The sequence below is a fragment of the Physcomitrium patens genome, chromosome 5 (genome assembly GCF_059467195.1).
Source record: "Physcomitrium patens ecotype Gransden chromosome 5, ASM5946719v1, whole genome shotgun sequence".
Classification (NCBI taxonomy): Eukaryota; Viridiplantae; Streptophyta; class Bryopsida; order Funariales; family Funariaceae; genus Physcomitrium; species Physcomitrium patens.
The window spans coordinates 6,958,077-6,975,851 of NC_143414.1; the positions used below are offsets into that span (position 1 = coordinate 6,958,077).

Genomic DNA, 17,775 nt, shown 5'->3' on the forward strand with positions numbered 1-17,775 from the left:
TTTGATCCTATAAGCTATTTTATATCAAAGGAGGGTCTTGGAATAGTTACTACTACTAGCTAATAAATGTCACTTTATTTTCAACTATTAGTTATTTATTATAGGTAGGTTTCTCAAGTTTATTGTTTAACATCTTTCAAGACTCTTATACTTATACCAATTCACATTCCTTGAACTATGTTGAATACAAATTTATTTGTTTCACTTCATTTGTTTATTATTATTTGATTTCAACCAATAAAAATATTTAATAGTTAAAACCTTTCACATTGTTCTTTAAATATAAAGTGCTCAAAGGGCTCTTACTTCATCTTTTGTATGTAAATCAATCAACTTAAAATTATTAAGTTTTTTTGTTACTTCTATATATATAAATAAGTATATTTTGCATATATATTTTTTTGTGAAGACTTTTAAATTGAAAGATCTATCTCAAACACCAAAAAATAAAATAAAATAAAATAAAATAAAAACACACACACACACATACACTTATTATTAAATTCTTTAAAAATATAATATAAAAAAATCTTTTTAAATTTTTTTATTTTTTTTATTTTTTTCTTCAAGTTAAGTTCGAACTCCCTCTAGTTCGATAAACACAACGTATTTTGATGATATCTCATTTCTTGCTACCATCACAGTTTCAAATCACCTAAAGTTCTATCGTCTTTGCATTCCGAGTATGAATTAAGACCGTTTGTGGAGGTAATGGAGGTCGTCGACTATGGTGGCTCTGCAATCCATGCGACACAATCGATGAGCGAGAGAGAGAGAGAGAGAGACACGCAGAGGATGGAAGCAATCAGAGGATCTTCTACTACTTGTTGCTCTTGCTGCTGCTGAACACTCTTTTGCATTGCAGCGGAGTTGCGTTACGGGTTATCAGGCAGCAAACTCTATTCTCAAGGCACGCACTCAGTTTTTGTTACCTTCTGTTGCTGTTCTCGATTTCTACATGAAATCGGTTCCTTGGTGACACTGAAGCTCGCATGTAACCAGAACATCAATTGCCTTGGTTCGTTGATGCGAGTGTGTGTTTAGCAGAGAGACTTTCTCAAGTTTGACCTGTTTGTTTGTTTGTTTTTTTGTTTGTTTTTTTTTTTTTTTTTTTTTTTTTTTTTCTGATAATGCTCTTTCCCTGAGCACAACGTGTCACATGTTGAAGTCTGTGGAACAACTCCACGCACAACGAGATAGATACTGAAGGGTCATGCGTCGCAGAATCTGCGAACCTCCGCAGGTGGCTTTTCTTTTCATTATCAGTGAGAAGAAATTGTAAGAAACGCGGAGATTGTTGTGGAAGTGTTCGAGAGGGGGTTTCGCACTCTAGGATTGGGGCTGTATCCTGGTGAAAGACTGTGCAGAACATCATGGTGAATGTAATCAAGAGCGTGTACTTGAGTTCAAATAAACAATGAAAATAGCGTGTAGATGCTAAGCTATGAGATCAAATGGAAGGTACAGTTGATAAATCTCCGACGCTTTTGTTGTTTGTCGAAGGTGTCCATGGCCATTTAAATAAGATAGCATGGATATTTAAATAAGAGGATTGTTTCTCTCCCCTTTCTTTGGCGGAGATACAGACTACTCTGATATAAAACTTCGTAGACAAGAACGACTATGATCGGATGTCGTCAGTGCACTTAGTCATTAATAGCCTAACCTACCATATGTAGCTAACTATTTCGATTAAAACAAGGCCTCTATTGGAACTTTGTGACGTGATCGCTATCGCCATAGAAGTCGCGCACAAGTTTACGACATCAATTCCTGAAGCCAATGAAAACAATGTGGCAATACTGAACCACAAGATGGTGGCTGCTCGCATTAATGGGAATTGCCTTCGCATAAAAACGATGATGTGAGATATGAAACGTTGTCTCCTTGACCGATTTGTTTATCGCACCAATTCGAGAAACAATCATCAACAGTTATTTGGAAGAGAATATCTATTCTGCAGGCCACAGTGCTAATGCTTGGGGAATGTAAGATAGATCGAAGACTAGTGACTCATGCGTACAGGAAACCTACCCGACCTGCGCGGCGAAAGCAGAATCGGAGCTGCAATTTTCAGTTCACCTTAAGTCAACAAGGCGCATCACCAGCTCGCAGAGACCGAACCTTATCATACATCCTGAACAGCCTAAACCTAACCCCTGATGATGAGATATAAGCTAAATTTACCGCATGAATGAATGCGGCACCACCATCTTGTGGTAGATTAGTCCAAGGTGCCATAGGCAACAGTAAACTTTGGAGTACCATGGTGGAGTAACAAATGGTAGCTTCTTCAACGATGACATAATACGTGCGTACGAGAGGACTGTTTCGTGTAAATCTCAGAAACACGTCCTAGATTCGAATTAACCTATCTCTTGCATTTAGGATAAAGTAGCCCCTCAGAGCGCCGTGAAAGAGGTGTGAAAACTGTACGTAATCGAATTAAATGCTGATGTAGGTTGAGAGGAAATTGTCGAAATTGGAAAATTTCAGAGCATTAGGAAGCGAGTATTTGTGTTGCCAATTGATGGAGATAATACTACACCATGCCACTCTTTGTCTGTGGCAAGTTCATTAAACCCGGTGGTTAAGAAGGACGGGATTCAAGGATGGTCTGTTCTGACCTAACTGCAACCGACGTAGGAGCTGAACTAGAGATTACAGCATATTGTAGCAACTCTTCCAACGATTGCTGGACTGGGCAGTAGACATAGTTTAGTTGACTCTAGACTTCATCTTGCAGTGCAGTTGGTGGATCCATGTGCTGTGAAAGATATTCTGCTGAAGGTTTGTTTCCGCGTACAAACAATTCACAGGGTGTTGCATTATGAGCATTGTCAACCATTAATCATTCCTGTGCTGACTTGCAATTGAGGTACCGCCACGGACATGGCCAGGTATTTCCGAACACACCCTCGAATGCCCACTTAATGTTTTTGCCAGGATGAGCGAACATTTCAAAAGAGACAAACTTTCTGAAATCTGCAGCACTTCCAGAGAGTGAAATTTATTTTACTCCTGATAATCGCTTAACGTCTGAAAGTGTTCGAGAAATGTGTTCAGTAGCATGATTACCTTGATTTTCATTAACGCTTTTATATCAGTGCATTCAAGTCCATGCATTCATCTCTCACCGTAATAAGAACTGGCACCATGTAGTTGAAACTCACCAGTTGGGTCTCTGATTGCACATTACTGCATCTGTGGTTCACGATGCATAACGACTACGACCCCAACGTCTCGAGTAAGAAGCATACTGCTGGATAGCTCCTTGATGTTTTCCCAGTGGATACAGAATGTCAACTGCCTTGAATTAATCCAAACCAAGTGACTTGCTACAGATTCCGTATTCCAGTTGCAGTTACCGAATTCCAAGTGGGGATATCCATCAGTTTCGTGGAATACCGGTAAGATCGTCAAGTTCTGCATGAAGTGGTTATGATTTGTCCTGTGGTCGTTAGGGACGTCATGGTTAGCGCATGTCGTAATTATCCAGCTGAGGTACACTCTAATTTTGATAGTATAAAGCGGATCAGAGGAGCATTCAATTTCCGAACCAGTCGTGTCTAGCTTTCTTGCAATCGTTGTCACCAATGTAATCACCGTCTTGTTTGCTGTGAGCTCATCAGTTGCTCCTCGCTTAGTTGGAACTGTGATTGTCAATACCATATCAGAAACCGAATATGGAGAACCAGCAGCTGTGGCTGGGGGGGCGTAGGTGCCCGAAATATCATCAGCTGCTAGCTGTTATAGCCACCGTCTGGTGCGTCAGCTCATGCATTACAGTATCTGATGCTGCAACATCTTTTGGAAGCATGAGTGGGTCGGAGGGTGGTGGTGAAAAGAAGAAATTGTCCAAGGTACTGGTCCAGGGCGTGGTATATTGTGAAGCGACATCCCAGCATCAGCTCCTGAAAGGTAAGACCTATTTCCAAATGTTTGATTAAAGGTTACGTCCTTACAATGGATTAAATGAACCAGATTTTTATGTTCATGTGTAAGTACATCAGGATAACTTCTTAAAGGCTGTAATGCTGGAAAATCTGTTTTGAAGCTGTTGAAAAATCCAACTAAATCAGAAAACTGGTGCAGATGCCGAGGTGGAAGTGGAGTGCAACAATCGGGGAGTAAGAGAAACAGAGGTTGGTAGGACCACTGCATGGGGCGCTTTCAGCATAACACTTCAGGACTATGATTTCGAGGCGCTGGGTAGCAATGGATGTAAGGCGAAACTCAAATCAAGCTTGAACACCACTTGTACTGTACCTACGAACAGGGGTGGAGGCTTGACCGGAACAGATCTCGTTCTTAAAGAGAAGTCCAAGGACATGGTGATTTTGACGGCAGGGCCATTCGCATTCCAACAATCTAAGGTAAAAGCCACTCGTGCGGTATCACGGGAGAATCTGCAGAGCAACACAGATGACAAGTACTCCAGTGGCTCTTCCCTCCCTGCTGTGTCAGGCTTGTGGTACGCTCCTCCTGAAAACAATTACTATACATATCCTTCCCCTGCTCACTATGAGTCTCCTAACCACCACGAGAATCGTGGTGATCATGAGTCCCATAAAGACATTCATCGTAGATCTGAACACGAGGGTCGACAGGGGTCTTCCGGCGAGCGTACTGATCATAAAGCTCGTGACAAGGATTGCTCATCGAAGAGTGGAAGCCACCATTACAAAACCCCTCCCCACCACTCAGTACCCAATTACGAAAAGTCTCCACCTACATATCACAGTGAGCATCACAACACTCCTTCCCCTCATGAATCTTCTTCCTCCCATCCTCCTCCTCGTCCCCATTACGATGCACCTCCCTATGTCCCCTACGTCCATCATGCACCTCTACCACCACATGACGGCTACAAATCTCCTCCTCCACCTGATCATGACAATTACGAAGCACCTCCAAAGCAATATGATCCTCCTCCATATTACCAGAGAGGCAATGTTGACACCACTGCAAAAGCAGCATCAGCGCAGCCGAAGGAGAGTTCGCCATGAAAGGGGTTTCAAGATTCGTAAGCCTCGTAAGCTCATCTGTGCTCCGACATCGATTGCGTTGCTCGCTTACGAAATCTTGTAGAGACTGCAGTACTCAATGTATATTCTCGGATATACATACATATATAGAGGCATTTATCGGTGACACTCACATACCTGTGAGTGTACTCGTTGAAATAGAAAATCCATGGCGATCAGCGCTCTTCAGCTTCTTGTTTTGTTTCTAAAGCTGGGTAATATACTTAACCACAAGATCATAACAGTGATTCCGACAATGTTTTCAGGATTTCTTGCAGCTTTTTATTCTTACTTTTATTTTATTTTGATCAACATAATAAAGTACTGCAATTCTGAACCCTAAAAAGTACTGTTTGAATACTGACACGGGATGTTTTTTCAGTCACTTTATCGACGAAGTGCTATATGACTGGTGGGAAAAAACAATCCAAAACAAAACAAAACAAAATTAAATTTTGAGGTGTTTGTTCCATGTAACGACAGCATTGTATCTATGAATTATCACAACGAGCAATGCATGAAACCCATAATTACATGATCTAAAACGAAGGCACTAAAATCATCAGGACCTTAGAAAAAAAAAAAAAAACCTCTTTTTTCACCGAACTGCGGTCTATTTCAGATGATAGCACTAGAAAGACCCTTTCCCTAAACCATTATTATACAGTTAGCCTCCATGTCTAATTCGACCCAAGGGTGATTCTTTTCATCTTCATGGGGCATATATTTCATGTAAACAAAGAAGAGTGAAATAAAGTTACAAACATTTTAAAGTTTTGAAAAAGATCGATTTTTATTTTTAGTTTTTAGTTTTTATTTTTAAAATCAATCCTTTGTTGCATAGTGGAGATTTTTTTTCAAACTTTCTTACAATCTAATGGTTATTTTGAGGCTTTATAGAAAATTTTAGATTCTATAAACCTTTTGAATAATATTTTGAGATTATCTTTTCAAGGCTGAATAATGCTTTTCAAAAATTTGGATAATTTTTAGTTATAAATTTTAAATTTATCTAAGATTATGCAAAGAGTTTACTAATCTACTTTTAAGATTTCATAATCCAATTATTATAGATATTACTTCTGGTTTAGTCTCACAAAATTAACACCACTATCATATTTGGTGATTCTTTGATTTTCATATCTTTTCTTACAAATTTATTATATTTAAACTATATTTACAACTAATTATAATTTATTTTTATATTAAATATTTTAAACATGATTTAACGATAAGAATATTTTTGAAGTATTTAAATATAAAATTTTAAAAATAGATGGTCTTTAAATACTTCAAAGATGATTATATATTATCTATTGTAAAATTCTTTGAAATATATTTAGAAATTATTTTTTAATATTGTTGTAGGAATTTGTAGGCCATCTTTTGATTCAAAAGTCTGCAGAATACTATTCCATAGAAAAAATTGCTGTATAAAAATTACATTTAAAATACTTACTTTAAGTATTTTTTAAGGAAGCTTCTTAAATACCACTAGGCTTGTGAACTAAGTATTTAAGTTGTATATTATTTTTATGGTAGTTTTTTAGATTTAGAAAACTTGTAGATGAAGTTGTATATCTACATTGCATATCTAAGTACATTCAAGAATCAATCTCCAACAACAAGAAGAAAAAAAATAAATAAATAAAAATAAAAATCTATGGTAGTTTTTTAAAAAATATCTCTTAAATATATTGCTATATATTTAAATAATCTAAATATCTATAAAATTATATTTCCTTCGAAAAACTAATTTTATAAAAAGTAGTAAAATTCTTAGTTGCACTACAAGTTGAAAAATATCTTAGATCAACCATATAATATTTATCACAAACTTTAAAGTATTTTTTAGATATATGTGATTGATAGACCCTTTGAACTATAAAGAAGGTTTTTATTTAAGTAAGAAGAATATCCAATTATTTGATTTTCTTTAGAATTTCATGAAAACTCTTAAATGATACATATAGAATGTTATTATATACAATATCTATCTTTAAAGAAAATTTAATTGTTGAGTACATTAAATTCTATGCTATAAAGATTTTTATTAAAATCTATCATATTTCAAAAAAAATTTAAAAATTAGATTAAGATATATAAATTTTAGATTTATTTATTTTTTATTTTGATAAGATATATATGTATGTATATTTTTGAAGTAACCTTTCTTATTGTTATTATAGTAGATATAATTACTATTTTAAAAAATAAATGTATTTAGAGCAAAAATAAACGAATATAAATAAATAAAAATATATTAGGTAGATAACTTATTTTCAAGAAAAATTGTGAAAGTTTTATAGATGCAAATCAGATTCATAAGTATCTTTGGATATTTCTTGTTGTTATTAAATTATTATTTTTAACTATGCTTTAAATCTAAAAGATAGCTATAGAAATATTCCACAACTTGGACCTTAGTCTACAAGTATTTTAATCTCAATAAAAATTACATAGTAAAATTTCTATTAATAAGTATATACAAAGACAAGACTAAGAATATTATTAATCTCCTAAATACGCCACTTATACTCAAGTCTTGGTTTATTTTTTGTCAATTTTTATACATAGAGATAGTCATTTAATTTTAAAATTTTAGATATATATATATATATATATATATATATATATCTGTGTATTTATTTCTATCTTCTTTTTGTATAAATGAAGTATCTTTTGACTAGTCTTTATAGATTTATGTCCTCAATAATAACTTTTTTATACAACAATAACTAAAAGAATTCAACTTATACAGAAAAAATAAAGATTCTTAAGTAGATTAAAAGTTTTAAGATTTTAGAATCATATAAAAATAGTAATAATAATAATAATAATCTAAGTTTTTTTACATGATATTCATTGTAAATTAAGATAAATCTAAATGCTTCAAAAAGCTTAGAATTTTAATAAATTTTCTAATTTCTATTATCTTAATAAAATGTAATATATTATTTTAAAATCAACATGTAGTAAGATGATTTCATACAAAATTTTATTTAAGAACTTTTAACAAGTATTTTTCATTTTTTATTTATAAAATATTCTAAAAAAAAAATCTAATAATTTTTTTTTTCTAATAGTTTATATCATTAATTTATGTAACAAGTTTTTAATGGAATAAATACAAAATAATAATACATTTATTTTTTTTAAAATATCTAAATATAAAAATATATATATATATATATATATATATATATTGAATAATCACAGATAACTAAAACTTTAAAAATACTAAAGAACTAAAATATTTACTTTATTTTTAATTTATTTAATTAACTTACTTAAGAAAATTATATATATATATATATTATTTGAAATATATTATTGCATTTTCGTTTTACATCTATAAATATTATCTAAAAATATATTCATATTTATATTTTTTTCAAAAGCTGAAAAATATAATAATTTTTTTGATAGAGCTGATTAATATTTTAAGATTTTTTCTTAGGAGTTATTTATTTATCTAAGTATAAGTATCTTGTTAAATGAATTATGTTAAATATAATTTTCGAAAAGAAAAAAACTAGAAAAATATTCTTATATACGATCTTTAAAAGTTATAAATTTTATAATAGTTTTCAATAATATTGAAACTAAGAAAGAATAAATAAATGAATAAAAGAATTTTTTTTAATCAAATTTATATTCTTTTTGTGATTTGAAATACATTAAAATGGTTATATCTGGTTACATTAATATAGTTTTAGAACAAATGAAAAAAGACTTATGTTATAAATTTTATTAATATATTACATTTAAGTTAAAGATCTATTTTAAAGTATATATGTACACATGTAATGATTTTGACGATACAATTTAAAGCATGAAAGCTTTAAATTGCATTTATTATAATTATTTTGTAGAATCAAAATGATGGGTTTTTTTTTAATTAATTTAATCAAAGTAAGTATTAATTTAGGAGAAATTTTACTTCTGAATTTACTTGTTTCTTGTTTGAAAAAGGTTAATTAATGTAGTGGAGTTTATTTCATTTGAAAATCTCCTGAAACTGTTTCTCACACAAAATCCACAGCTCAAAAGTTAATCCTACAGATACAAGAAGACCCTTTCAGATACGAATACCTTCAAAACAATTCAAAACATATTATAAGAAGACAAAAAATCAATCATAAGTATTTGACTTTAATAACATATAATTGTAAAGAGGCGCCCAAACAATATGCTATAATGTAATATGAGCATGCTACCAGAGTAGCAAATTTAATTGTTATTCTTCAAAGTCATGTACATGTGGAAAAAATTGCAAATATGAGTATGAATTTATGTGTATACAGGTATGTATATACACACACACACATATATATATATATATATATATAGATAAGAGATATCTTATTATATCAATTATGACAAAAATAACATCCAAATGTTTAATTAATTCAAAATTCACTAAGTATATTGATTATAGATTTTTCAAAACATACAAGAATCGTTATGATTAAGACTTTTTGAAATTAGTTTTATTTTGGTAAAGATCTTTGTAACGAGTTGTAAGAAAATAAATAGTATTTTTTAATTATCAATAAATTTTCTGAAAGTTGATTTTTCTCAGCTGAAAAGGCTCAGCTGACTTTAATGTTGATTTAAATTTTTCTCAGCTGAAAAGTTTGAGATGTAAAAATTTTAAATACAATTTAATAAGAAAATTTTATAATTTATTAATGCTTGATTTAATTCCTAATTAAGTAATATAACTATAAAGTTATGTTGCTTAAAAACATTTGTAGAAGTATTGTCAATAATATATTATGTGGTATCAAAAGTACAAACATGTATGTTAGAATATTATATAGTACTAGAATTATAAACAACACTAAATGTTAAACATTATGTTGTTTTTTCATATACAATGTTCTTATTGCTATTTAATCCTCCAAAAACTGCTAACTTCCAATAATTAATCAAAAATTTAAATAAACCAACTCTATTCTATAATGAATAATTAATAAACTTTGTTCTCTAATGACTAATTAATTTTTATAGGTTTTTATTAATTAATAGAGGTGATTAACATAGATCAAGTGGCCACTACATTGGAAGCTACCAACTTAGACTGTAGGGCATTTAAAGAATGATCTCCATCCTTTCTTTAATGTACTAGTTTTGATAATTAATAACATCTAATAATTTATTTTTTTATTTTTTTATTTTTTTGCAATGGATAATATTAATTAATGGGAGAAACATTATATATAAGCATGTATTTTGTTAAAATAATATAATCACAAAAAATTTCAGAGATAGTTTCTAATAAATTTAAATAAAAGTTGATATGTTAATTTAAAAAAATAATCAAGAAAGATATTTTTATATTTTAAGCTAAAACTTATTGATTAGAAATATAAGATAATCGTTAAATAATATTGTCTATGCTATAATCTTCCTCATTTAAAAAGATCTTTTATATCTATTAAAGACATATAATAAAAAAATCAAATTATTAGCTAAACTATTTTTATATTTATATAGTAATATATTTTAAATATTAGATTGTGTCATAAATATATATATATATATATATATATATTTCTTCTTTGGTATTAATATTAATTATTTCAAAATTAACTTGTCATATTGCTTTAATAAAAGTAACAATATTTTGTTGTTTTAGGATAGTTGAATTTAAATTAAGTGCTTTTGTAAATATTGTCCTCATAAGTTATATGAGTTATCATGTCTTGATAAAATCTTTGGAAAAACTTAACAAGCACATTTATTGTTGTTAGAAGGCGTTCTACCTAATAAGATTAGTAGAAAAAAAATTATTAAGAATATTAGAAGTGCTAATTTATTTTTATGTTGTTTGACAATTAGAAATATAATTAAGATTCAATATACAAAGAAATAATACATTAGGATAAGTAATTGGCATTAGAAGGCAATATAATAGTCATTCAATTGAATGTAACAATTGTAAAGAATCAGGTATATTGTTATTATCATGAACATTGATTTTGCACCACTAAATTTTAAAAATAATGCAACCTTAAATTAGAAATACACCTAAAACGTTGGGTTAAAAATTGTGAGTATTATGCTAATTGTGTGGATTTTTAGATCGACACAAAAATTCCTACAAATAGAAAACAACAAAGATATACAGTTTCAGTTACTTTAAAATGAAGGGTGTCAAATCCTACTTGTTTTCTAGTTGATTTCATGTCATATAGTATTGAGAATATCATGAATACTGAAGATTGTTAAAAACTTGGAACATTGCAATTGCACTATTAAAAGTAAAATAGTTTCATTACAACGGATCTCAATGTTCTTAATTACGTGTGCATAAATTACATAAAGCAACTACAAGGATAATTCTGTGAGGTTTCCATTAAATCGGCTCATACTGCAGCAGGATACCGAACAATAGGATTTGACTGGACAACCTGTTGATTGCATCAAGATGCCAACCATAAAGGTTGCAGCTTTCAATGCATAAATGAACCTGCTAAATTTAGCATCTTTTCCATCTGTGGAGGAGTCGAGATGGCAAAAGAATGCAACATCTACACTGCTAAAAAAAACATGGCAGCGTTTAATGTTGGTCATAAACTTTCATGAACATACCATCTCCAGCACAAATACACCAACAATAACCGTGAACTTGAGGAAATAATGAGAACTATATAGGTGGGAGGGCGATTAGCGCCTTTCATTAGAATCGGAGGTCTGAGGTAAAATAGTCACTTGAGGATTTGATCTGGAGCTGCGTCCAGCCCTCGGGTAGTCTGGTATCCCTGACCTCGAAGTTGAATTGGGTGGATTATTTGCCTGCTGCTGTCTTCTCGACTCCCCAATGGGCATAAGCGGGCTGCTGAAAAAGATAGACGTGGAAACATTTGTCTGCGGATTGCTTCTCAGTCGCGAATTACTTGCATATCTTTGAGAAGGTTGCAAAGACAGAGATGGATTCGGTGAAGAAGATGGCCCACCCTCTGGATGTGCAAGATCTGCATCCGATGCGGATGACGGTGAGGACCATGGAGCTCTTCTGCTTTGATGAACAGACAGCACTGAAGTGCTTATTCCTCGACCCTTGAACTGGATAGTCCTCGCTGCAGCACTGTCTTCTCTAAACCAACTGGCCCGTCTATCACCAAAATTAGTTCCCATTTTGGAACCAGCGGGGGAGTGCTTGGTACTCCTATTGAAGATCATTCTCCCCTTCCCTGGTCGTCTCATATCATCTGTGGTCTCTCCGGCAGAAGCATCATAACCATCACTGAGAGTGGATCCAACAGGCCTAGTAAGGTTGGAGACTGCGACATTGTTAGTCCTACTACCAGAAGGATCAGCCGGATGGAAGACTGCCGGCAACTTGGAGGCAGCATTGACAGGGTGCCTGGCAGTAAAAGAGGATTTGGATGATGAATCAAGTCCCGTAGACGCCATATCAGTTCTAGCCTGGTTGCCTGCGTTTCTCGAATCGACTCCCAAACTCTTCTCCCACAAGGCGAGTACGTCTGGCTCCCTTCCCGTACGTATCCGTGGAAGTTCCGACTTGTATGGAGACAAGGACAAGGAACTTTTTCTATCTTCACATCTTCTCTGAGGCGCAACTGGTATACTAGATTCAGTGCTGATCATACTATATCTACTGCTATTACTGCCGCGGCTTCCATCCGACTCCGTCGACGGATTCAACTCAGAATGCGCCACACGTCGTAAAACAGACGAAACTTTTCGAGCATTTTCTGCCGCTTGTACAGCTTCCGCTTTATTCAACTTTGCAAGTCTCCAAGCACTGATCCTAACATTTCCAGGCTTGCTATTTCGCGGATTGGTCTGTTGTTCAGGGTGCACAGTTGCAGATGGTACGCCAGATGCTGGATGTGGAATTGCTTCATCCTGTAAAAAATAAATACTTAGTGATACCATGATTCTATTTAGAAAAGAGTCTTTGAACTTCTAGTGACCATCTTTTCCAGTTCACGTTACAACCCCTCCCAACTGCTCTACTGGAGTAGAATGCCTTTGAAAGTGCAAGAGCAATTGATTTGATCCATAAAAGTAACTTAGTCTGGCAAATACAGAATTGGCATCAGCTAACGAAAAGAAATTCAACCTAGAAGTCATAACCGATTCTGAAGCATCGGATCACAGCGTATCGAAGGGTATAAACCACCGAGGTAGTTATTATTCGCTTCATGCCATATTGCCTAATTCTAATCTACAACTTGCTCAAGACAATCGACAATCGATCTACAATTCTAATACCACAGCCCTAATGTTTCAAGCAACAGAGACATGTCAAAACCGCCAAGACTACAAGCTTTTCATAAACCATTTACCTGATGCTCTACAAATATGCGTGGTGGCGTACACCAACCCACGTGCTGTTGAAGTCCTAATGAGCTTGATAAGTGAAGTCCAACTGAGCTTGATCTGCTCATATCAGGAATTGTTGAGCTGGTGGTAGATGACGTTACCTCATCGTCAACTGGTGGCCCTCCCGGTTGTGCCCGCATAGCGACCACATATTCATATGTGGTAATGCCCTAATACAAAATTAAATCAGATCTGTTGCCTCCATTCATTACCTTATTGACGACAGAGAAAGATCACCACTACATTGAGTATGCTGCCTCATTTTCGATTCAATAAACAACACTGGAAAATAGATAGCATTACTCATGAAAAAATCATGTATAACTATTTTACTCGTAGCCGAACTCCGAGATGTGCAAACTAGGATTATAAAAATGAAGAAGCAACATAACTCACCTTCTGAATGAGGATGAGATGAAAAAAAAAGAGTTCGCCCAAGGGAACACACGCCAACCAGGCCACTGCTGTGCAGACAGCCTACATCCAATACCATGAGCGTGCCCGAAGCTTCTTAAATATGACGAAGTCTTTTCAAAGAGCATTCAAAATTCATCATGAACTAAAATTCACAACAGTGCAGAAGTTTTGGAGACTCGATAGTGAACAATTGGCAGAAAAATAATCCGGATTACAGATTTCTACACAGATATGTGACATATCAAATGCATTGCTTCTACAGACCATAAAGATTAAAGGTACAGTTCAAGTGGTGCAGACATTGGTACTTATATAACCACCATGACTAGATTCATTTGTAACTCCTTTGTTGTTAACATGCATACTTCACAAAGACCAAAATTGACTTGGCTAACTCTCCTGGTTGACTCCAAAATAAGTACGAACAGTAAGGCTCAGCTTGAATATAATCATACCACAACAGCTGCAAACGGGGCTCTTGTAAATCCATTCCCAAGTTTTTCAGTGATTTCTTCCCCAATACTTCGCCTATCCACAAAGCAGCGCACAAACACTGCTGTTCCAACTACCCCCTGCACAATAAGCTGCACAATGCAACAAAGATTTTAAACCTCTGCTTTGGAGTAAAACGATGTTTGTTGTAAGCCACAATCTGCGTCAAAATGATCCACTTGGAATTATGAAGTACATTAAATCCTTTCATAGCCGAGCATGCCATAAGCAGGTTAAAAAAATACCCATGTAACTTCTAAACGAGGCCTTCAAGGTGCAAGGTGTCACCAGTGTAGGTCCAATAAACGACATTGAAAAGATTCAACGTCAGGATTAGACTCAAGTACATGTGAAAATATAAATTCTTACCAGCATCAGACTCAAGGACATCAGTGCCACAAACGTCTTGTAATTCTTTTTCCCGATGCAGTTATTCAACCACTGCACACTCAAATATAACAAAAGCTGAATTCCCATCTAGAATAGAAAGTTAGAAGAAATCAAACAAGTCTATAGTCAATTGATAAGAATGCAGTCGGGTTTCAATGCTATCTACCAGTTGTTCATTAAGACCAATCTGTACAACAAGGAATCTCAATGCGCCTTTAGAAGGGCCAAAGTTTTCACATTCTAGAAACGCGTGCACGAGGGCTAGAACATACTCGACAATGATGATCGAAACCATCCACGCACTTATCGCAGCTTCGACAATGTTTGCTAAACTTGCGAACCTGTCAAAACCATTTCTTCACTATTATCAAACACCAGCCTGATACAGATCAGTCAACACTCAGTACCAAATGTGCTGATTCCTATGTATGGGGTTTAAGAGTCTAGCTTAATCTTTCCCCTTTACCAGAATGGGATTTCGAGGATCGTCAACTTCTGCAACTAGGACACAAGTCTTGAGCTGTTTACTATCGTATATTTAACAAAAAATGTCCGTCTCGACATTGAATAGTTGCATCATATCATAGTAGTCCAAACGCCTCTAAATAAAGCCTGTAGTCTCTTGTATATGTCAAATGATTTTACAAATTCACGAATATTTGCAGCTTAACTGCGATCCAAAATCTGGCCAAATCCAGTTTGTATTGCACCTTTTGAGTTAACACATCCATGCAATTAATTCCATAAACATGCAGTGGTATCACGTTTCAAAAAACAAAACTTACCTCCGTGTTACAGAGCATGCAAAACAGTATCTCGTTTTCCACAGCAAGCTGTTGAAGGTCGGAAGAACTACAACAGTCATCAGGGGCAAAAATCCAACCAAATACCAGACCAAGCAGGTCGGCATAGCTGCAGTCCCTTGGAAGACTGTGACTTTCGACTTCTCCTTCTTCCAAAATGACCTCCTTGTGCTCATTTTCTTTCACGGATAAGGCCACAGACGGAGGGTTAGATGGGCGGAGGGACGAACCAATACCCGAAGGTCCTGGCACTACCCCTACTGAAGACTCCGAAGTGTCATTTAAAAGATGATTTCTGTGTTGTTGGTTCTTATTCACGCCAGAATCAGCTGGGTCGATTGCTGTGCATCGAATGTACAATACAAATACTGCAAAAGCCTACGGAAAAAAACATGGCCAAGATGAGTCTTACGTGAGCTAAACGCCTAAGAAAGTGATCAGATGATAATTTATGTTATCAGATTTTGTTACACTAATGACCTAAATAATATAATCGCCAAAATTTGGCAGAAATATACCTAATCGAGCCAATTATTAACTACATAAGTTCTCTCGAGTCAATTACCTTATAGTCAAAACAAAGGGAACAAAGGAAGCGATTCTAAACCACCATATCCAAGGATTATGTAGCAAAGTAACTGCAAAATGAGCTTACTCTGGGACTACAACTAATTGCAACACCTTGAGTGCACTCAGGAGGAGATGGTGAAAATCCTACCACGGGAGAGTATACTGCATAAGCAGCGATTACTGAACCATTAAACCATAGGAATGGGGCCAAAAATATATAGTAGGCGATGGCAAGAAGGAAGAAGACTGTGATTGCCGCCACCTGAGAAACAGAAATTATTACAATGGTTAATACGTATGGGGGCCTTCCTTGCGTTTTGATTGACAAGTAATAGAGAACTTCTTTGCTTGGCCATTGACAATGATGCGAGCTTTATCACTTGATTGTTATCCTAAAATGGTTTGAAATATCGCTGTCGCGAGTTCAGCATTACTGGCGCAAAGAGCCCTCAAACCAAACAGTAATTTTTACTTTCAGTAATACAATTCCCTTTCATTTCTAAGAATGGGGTCATTTTGCTCTAATGAACGTAATGTACTACTCGTAATCGCACTAAAACTGCAGGTTCGGCACCACTAGGTTCACTGATCTCGAATTTTGAAGGAAATACTACCCCGAGGAGAGATAGCAGCAGCAACAGCAGACGAGAGTTCACAGAACCTAAGTACATTTATGAAACTTGTTCACCAAGGCGCACGATTGTGATACAGCAGTGCGCCGAGTAACGCAAACATACCTGAAGGGTGTGAGCAGGAAGCTGCCAGCCATGGCGTCGCACCATGACTACAAACAAGGGAAGCGCGTGCTGTGCATGCACGCGGTCCAAATACCATAATCATTCACAGAGAACCTCACACATTATGAGACACACATGCTTCTTCCGCAATGATCTCTTTCTCCCGAAAATTACCACTTACGGCGGTTCCTGCTATCGCTATCAAATGCACCTAGAAAATTGTTCAACTAATTCCTGAATCTCCATCATCGCAATCCCGAGTGTGGAAACGGGCCGGTCTGATAACATCGAGTGCAACCTGACGTTTTCATCGCGGTCTAGACGGAAACTCCTAAAACAAGTCCAATCGCAGGATTCTTCCATCGCCTTCTTCGCGCTCTGCCTCCGACCTACTTGCCACACAACACGCAAACATACTCTGCAACCTCTTCTCGGGACCGTTGATCGGTACATACTGCTCTTAACAACATAATATACGGCTCAACTACCACTCTGACAAACTCCCTTCACTTTTCACTCCTCGTTTTTTTACATCGCCGCCAATCTCTCTACTCCAATCTTCAGTACAGCAATCCTAATCCTCTTCAATTCATATCCACTTAACGTCTCTTTCGACAAAATCAGCTAATCAATCTCTCGCACTCTCTCTCCCGAACTGACCAGCTTCTGCCTTAACTCACCGCTTCAGCGATGCTTACGAGAACTGGAACTCCTGAATCAGAAGCGCTCTGGAACCTCAACTCCTGTCTTGTTGGCTGTCTTTCTACTGTCCCTCTACCACCATGCGAGACTAAATGACTGTTTCATCTACTCACGTCGAATAGATGGCTGTTGGTCCCCACTAGGGTAATGAAGCAAATATTTGGCCAATTGAGGACCTGTGGAGGAGTTGGTACATTTTCTAACACTTTTCTGCTGTTCAACATCTCTCTCCTCCTCTCTCTAAAATTGTCCGTGATTCCTTTTCAATTGTCCTTC

General features: G+C 35.0%; 3 protein-coding genes across 3 annotated transcripts; 1 reads left to right on the forward strand and 2 right to left on the reverse strand.

Moving 5' to 3' along the window:
* Positions 1-1,445: 1,445 nt before the first annotated feature.
* LOC141045387 (uncharacterized) lies at positions 1,446-3,672 on the reverse strand. The gene is made up of 2 exons (XM_073534012.2): positions 3,174-3,672; positions 1,446-2,985 (listed from the first exon to the last, which is right to left on the reverse strand). Exon 1 carries the CDS (start codon positions 3,670-3,672, stop codon positions 3,196-3,198), a length of 477 nt encoding a protein of 158 aa, XP_073390113.1. The 3' UTR covers positions 1,446-2,985; positions 3,174-3,195.
* LOC112282277 (uncharacterized) lies at positions 3,542-5,373 on the forward strand. The gene is made up of 2 exons (XM_024519705.3): positions 3,542-3,921; positions 4,096-5,373. The coding sequence occupies exons 1-2, from the start codon at positions 3,687-3,689 to the stop codon at positions 5,007-5,009; spliced, it is 1,149 nt and encodes a 382-aa protein (XP_024375473.1). The 5' UTR covers positions 3,542-3,686; the 3' UTR covers positions 5,010-5,373.
* Positions 5,374-11,265: 5,892 nt separating this feature from the next.
* Positions 11,266-17,183, reverse strand: LOC112283021 (protein S-acyltransferase 21). The gene is made up of 9 exons (XM_024521324.2): positions 16,798-17,183; positions 16,209-16,322; positions 15,473-15,868; positions 14,960-15,028; positions 14,667-14,738; positions 14,261-14,389; positions 13,785-13,865; positions 13,352-13,558; positions 11,266-12,908 (listed from the first exon to the last, which is right to left on the reverse strand). The coding sequence occupies exons 1-9, from the start codon at positions 16,840-16,842 to the stop codon at positions 11,703-11,705; spliced, it is 2,319 nt and encodes a 772-aa protein (XP_024377092.1). The 5' UTR covers positions 16,843-17,183; the 3' UTR covers positions 11,266-11,702.
* Positions 17,184-17,775: the final 592 nt, after the last annotated feature.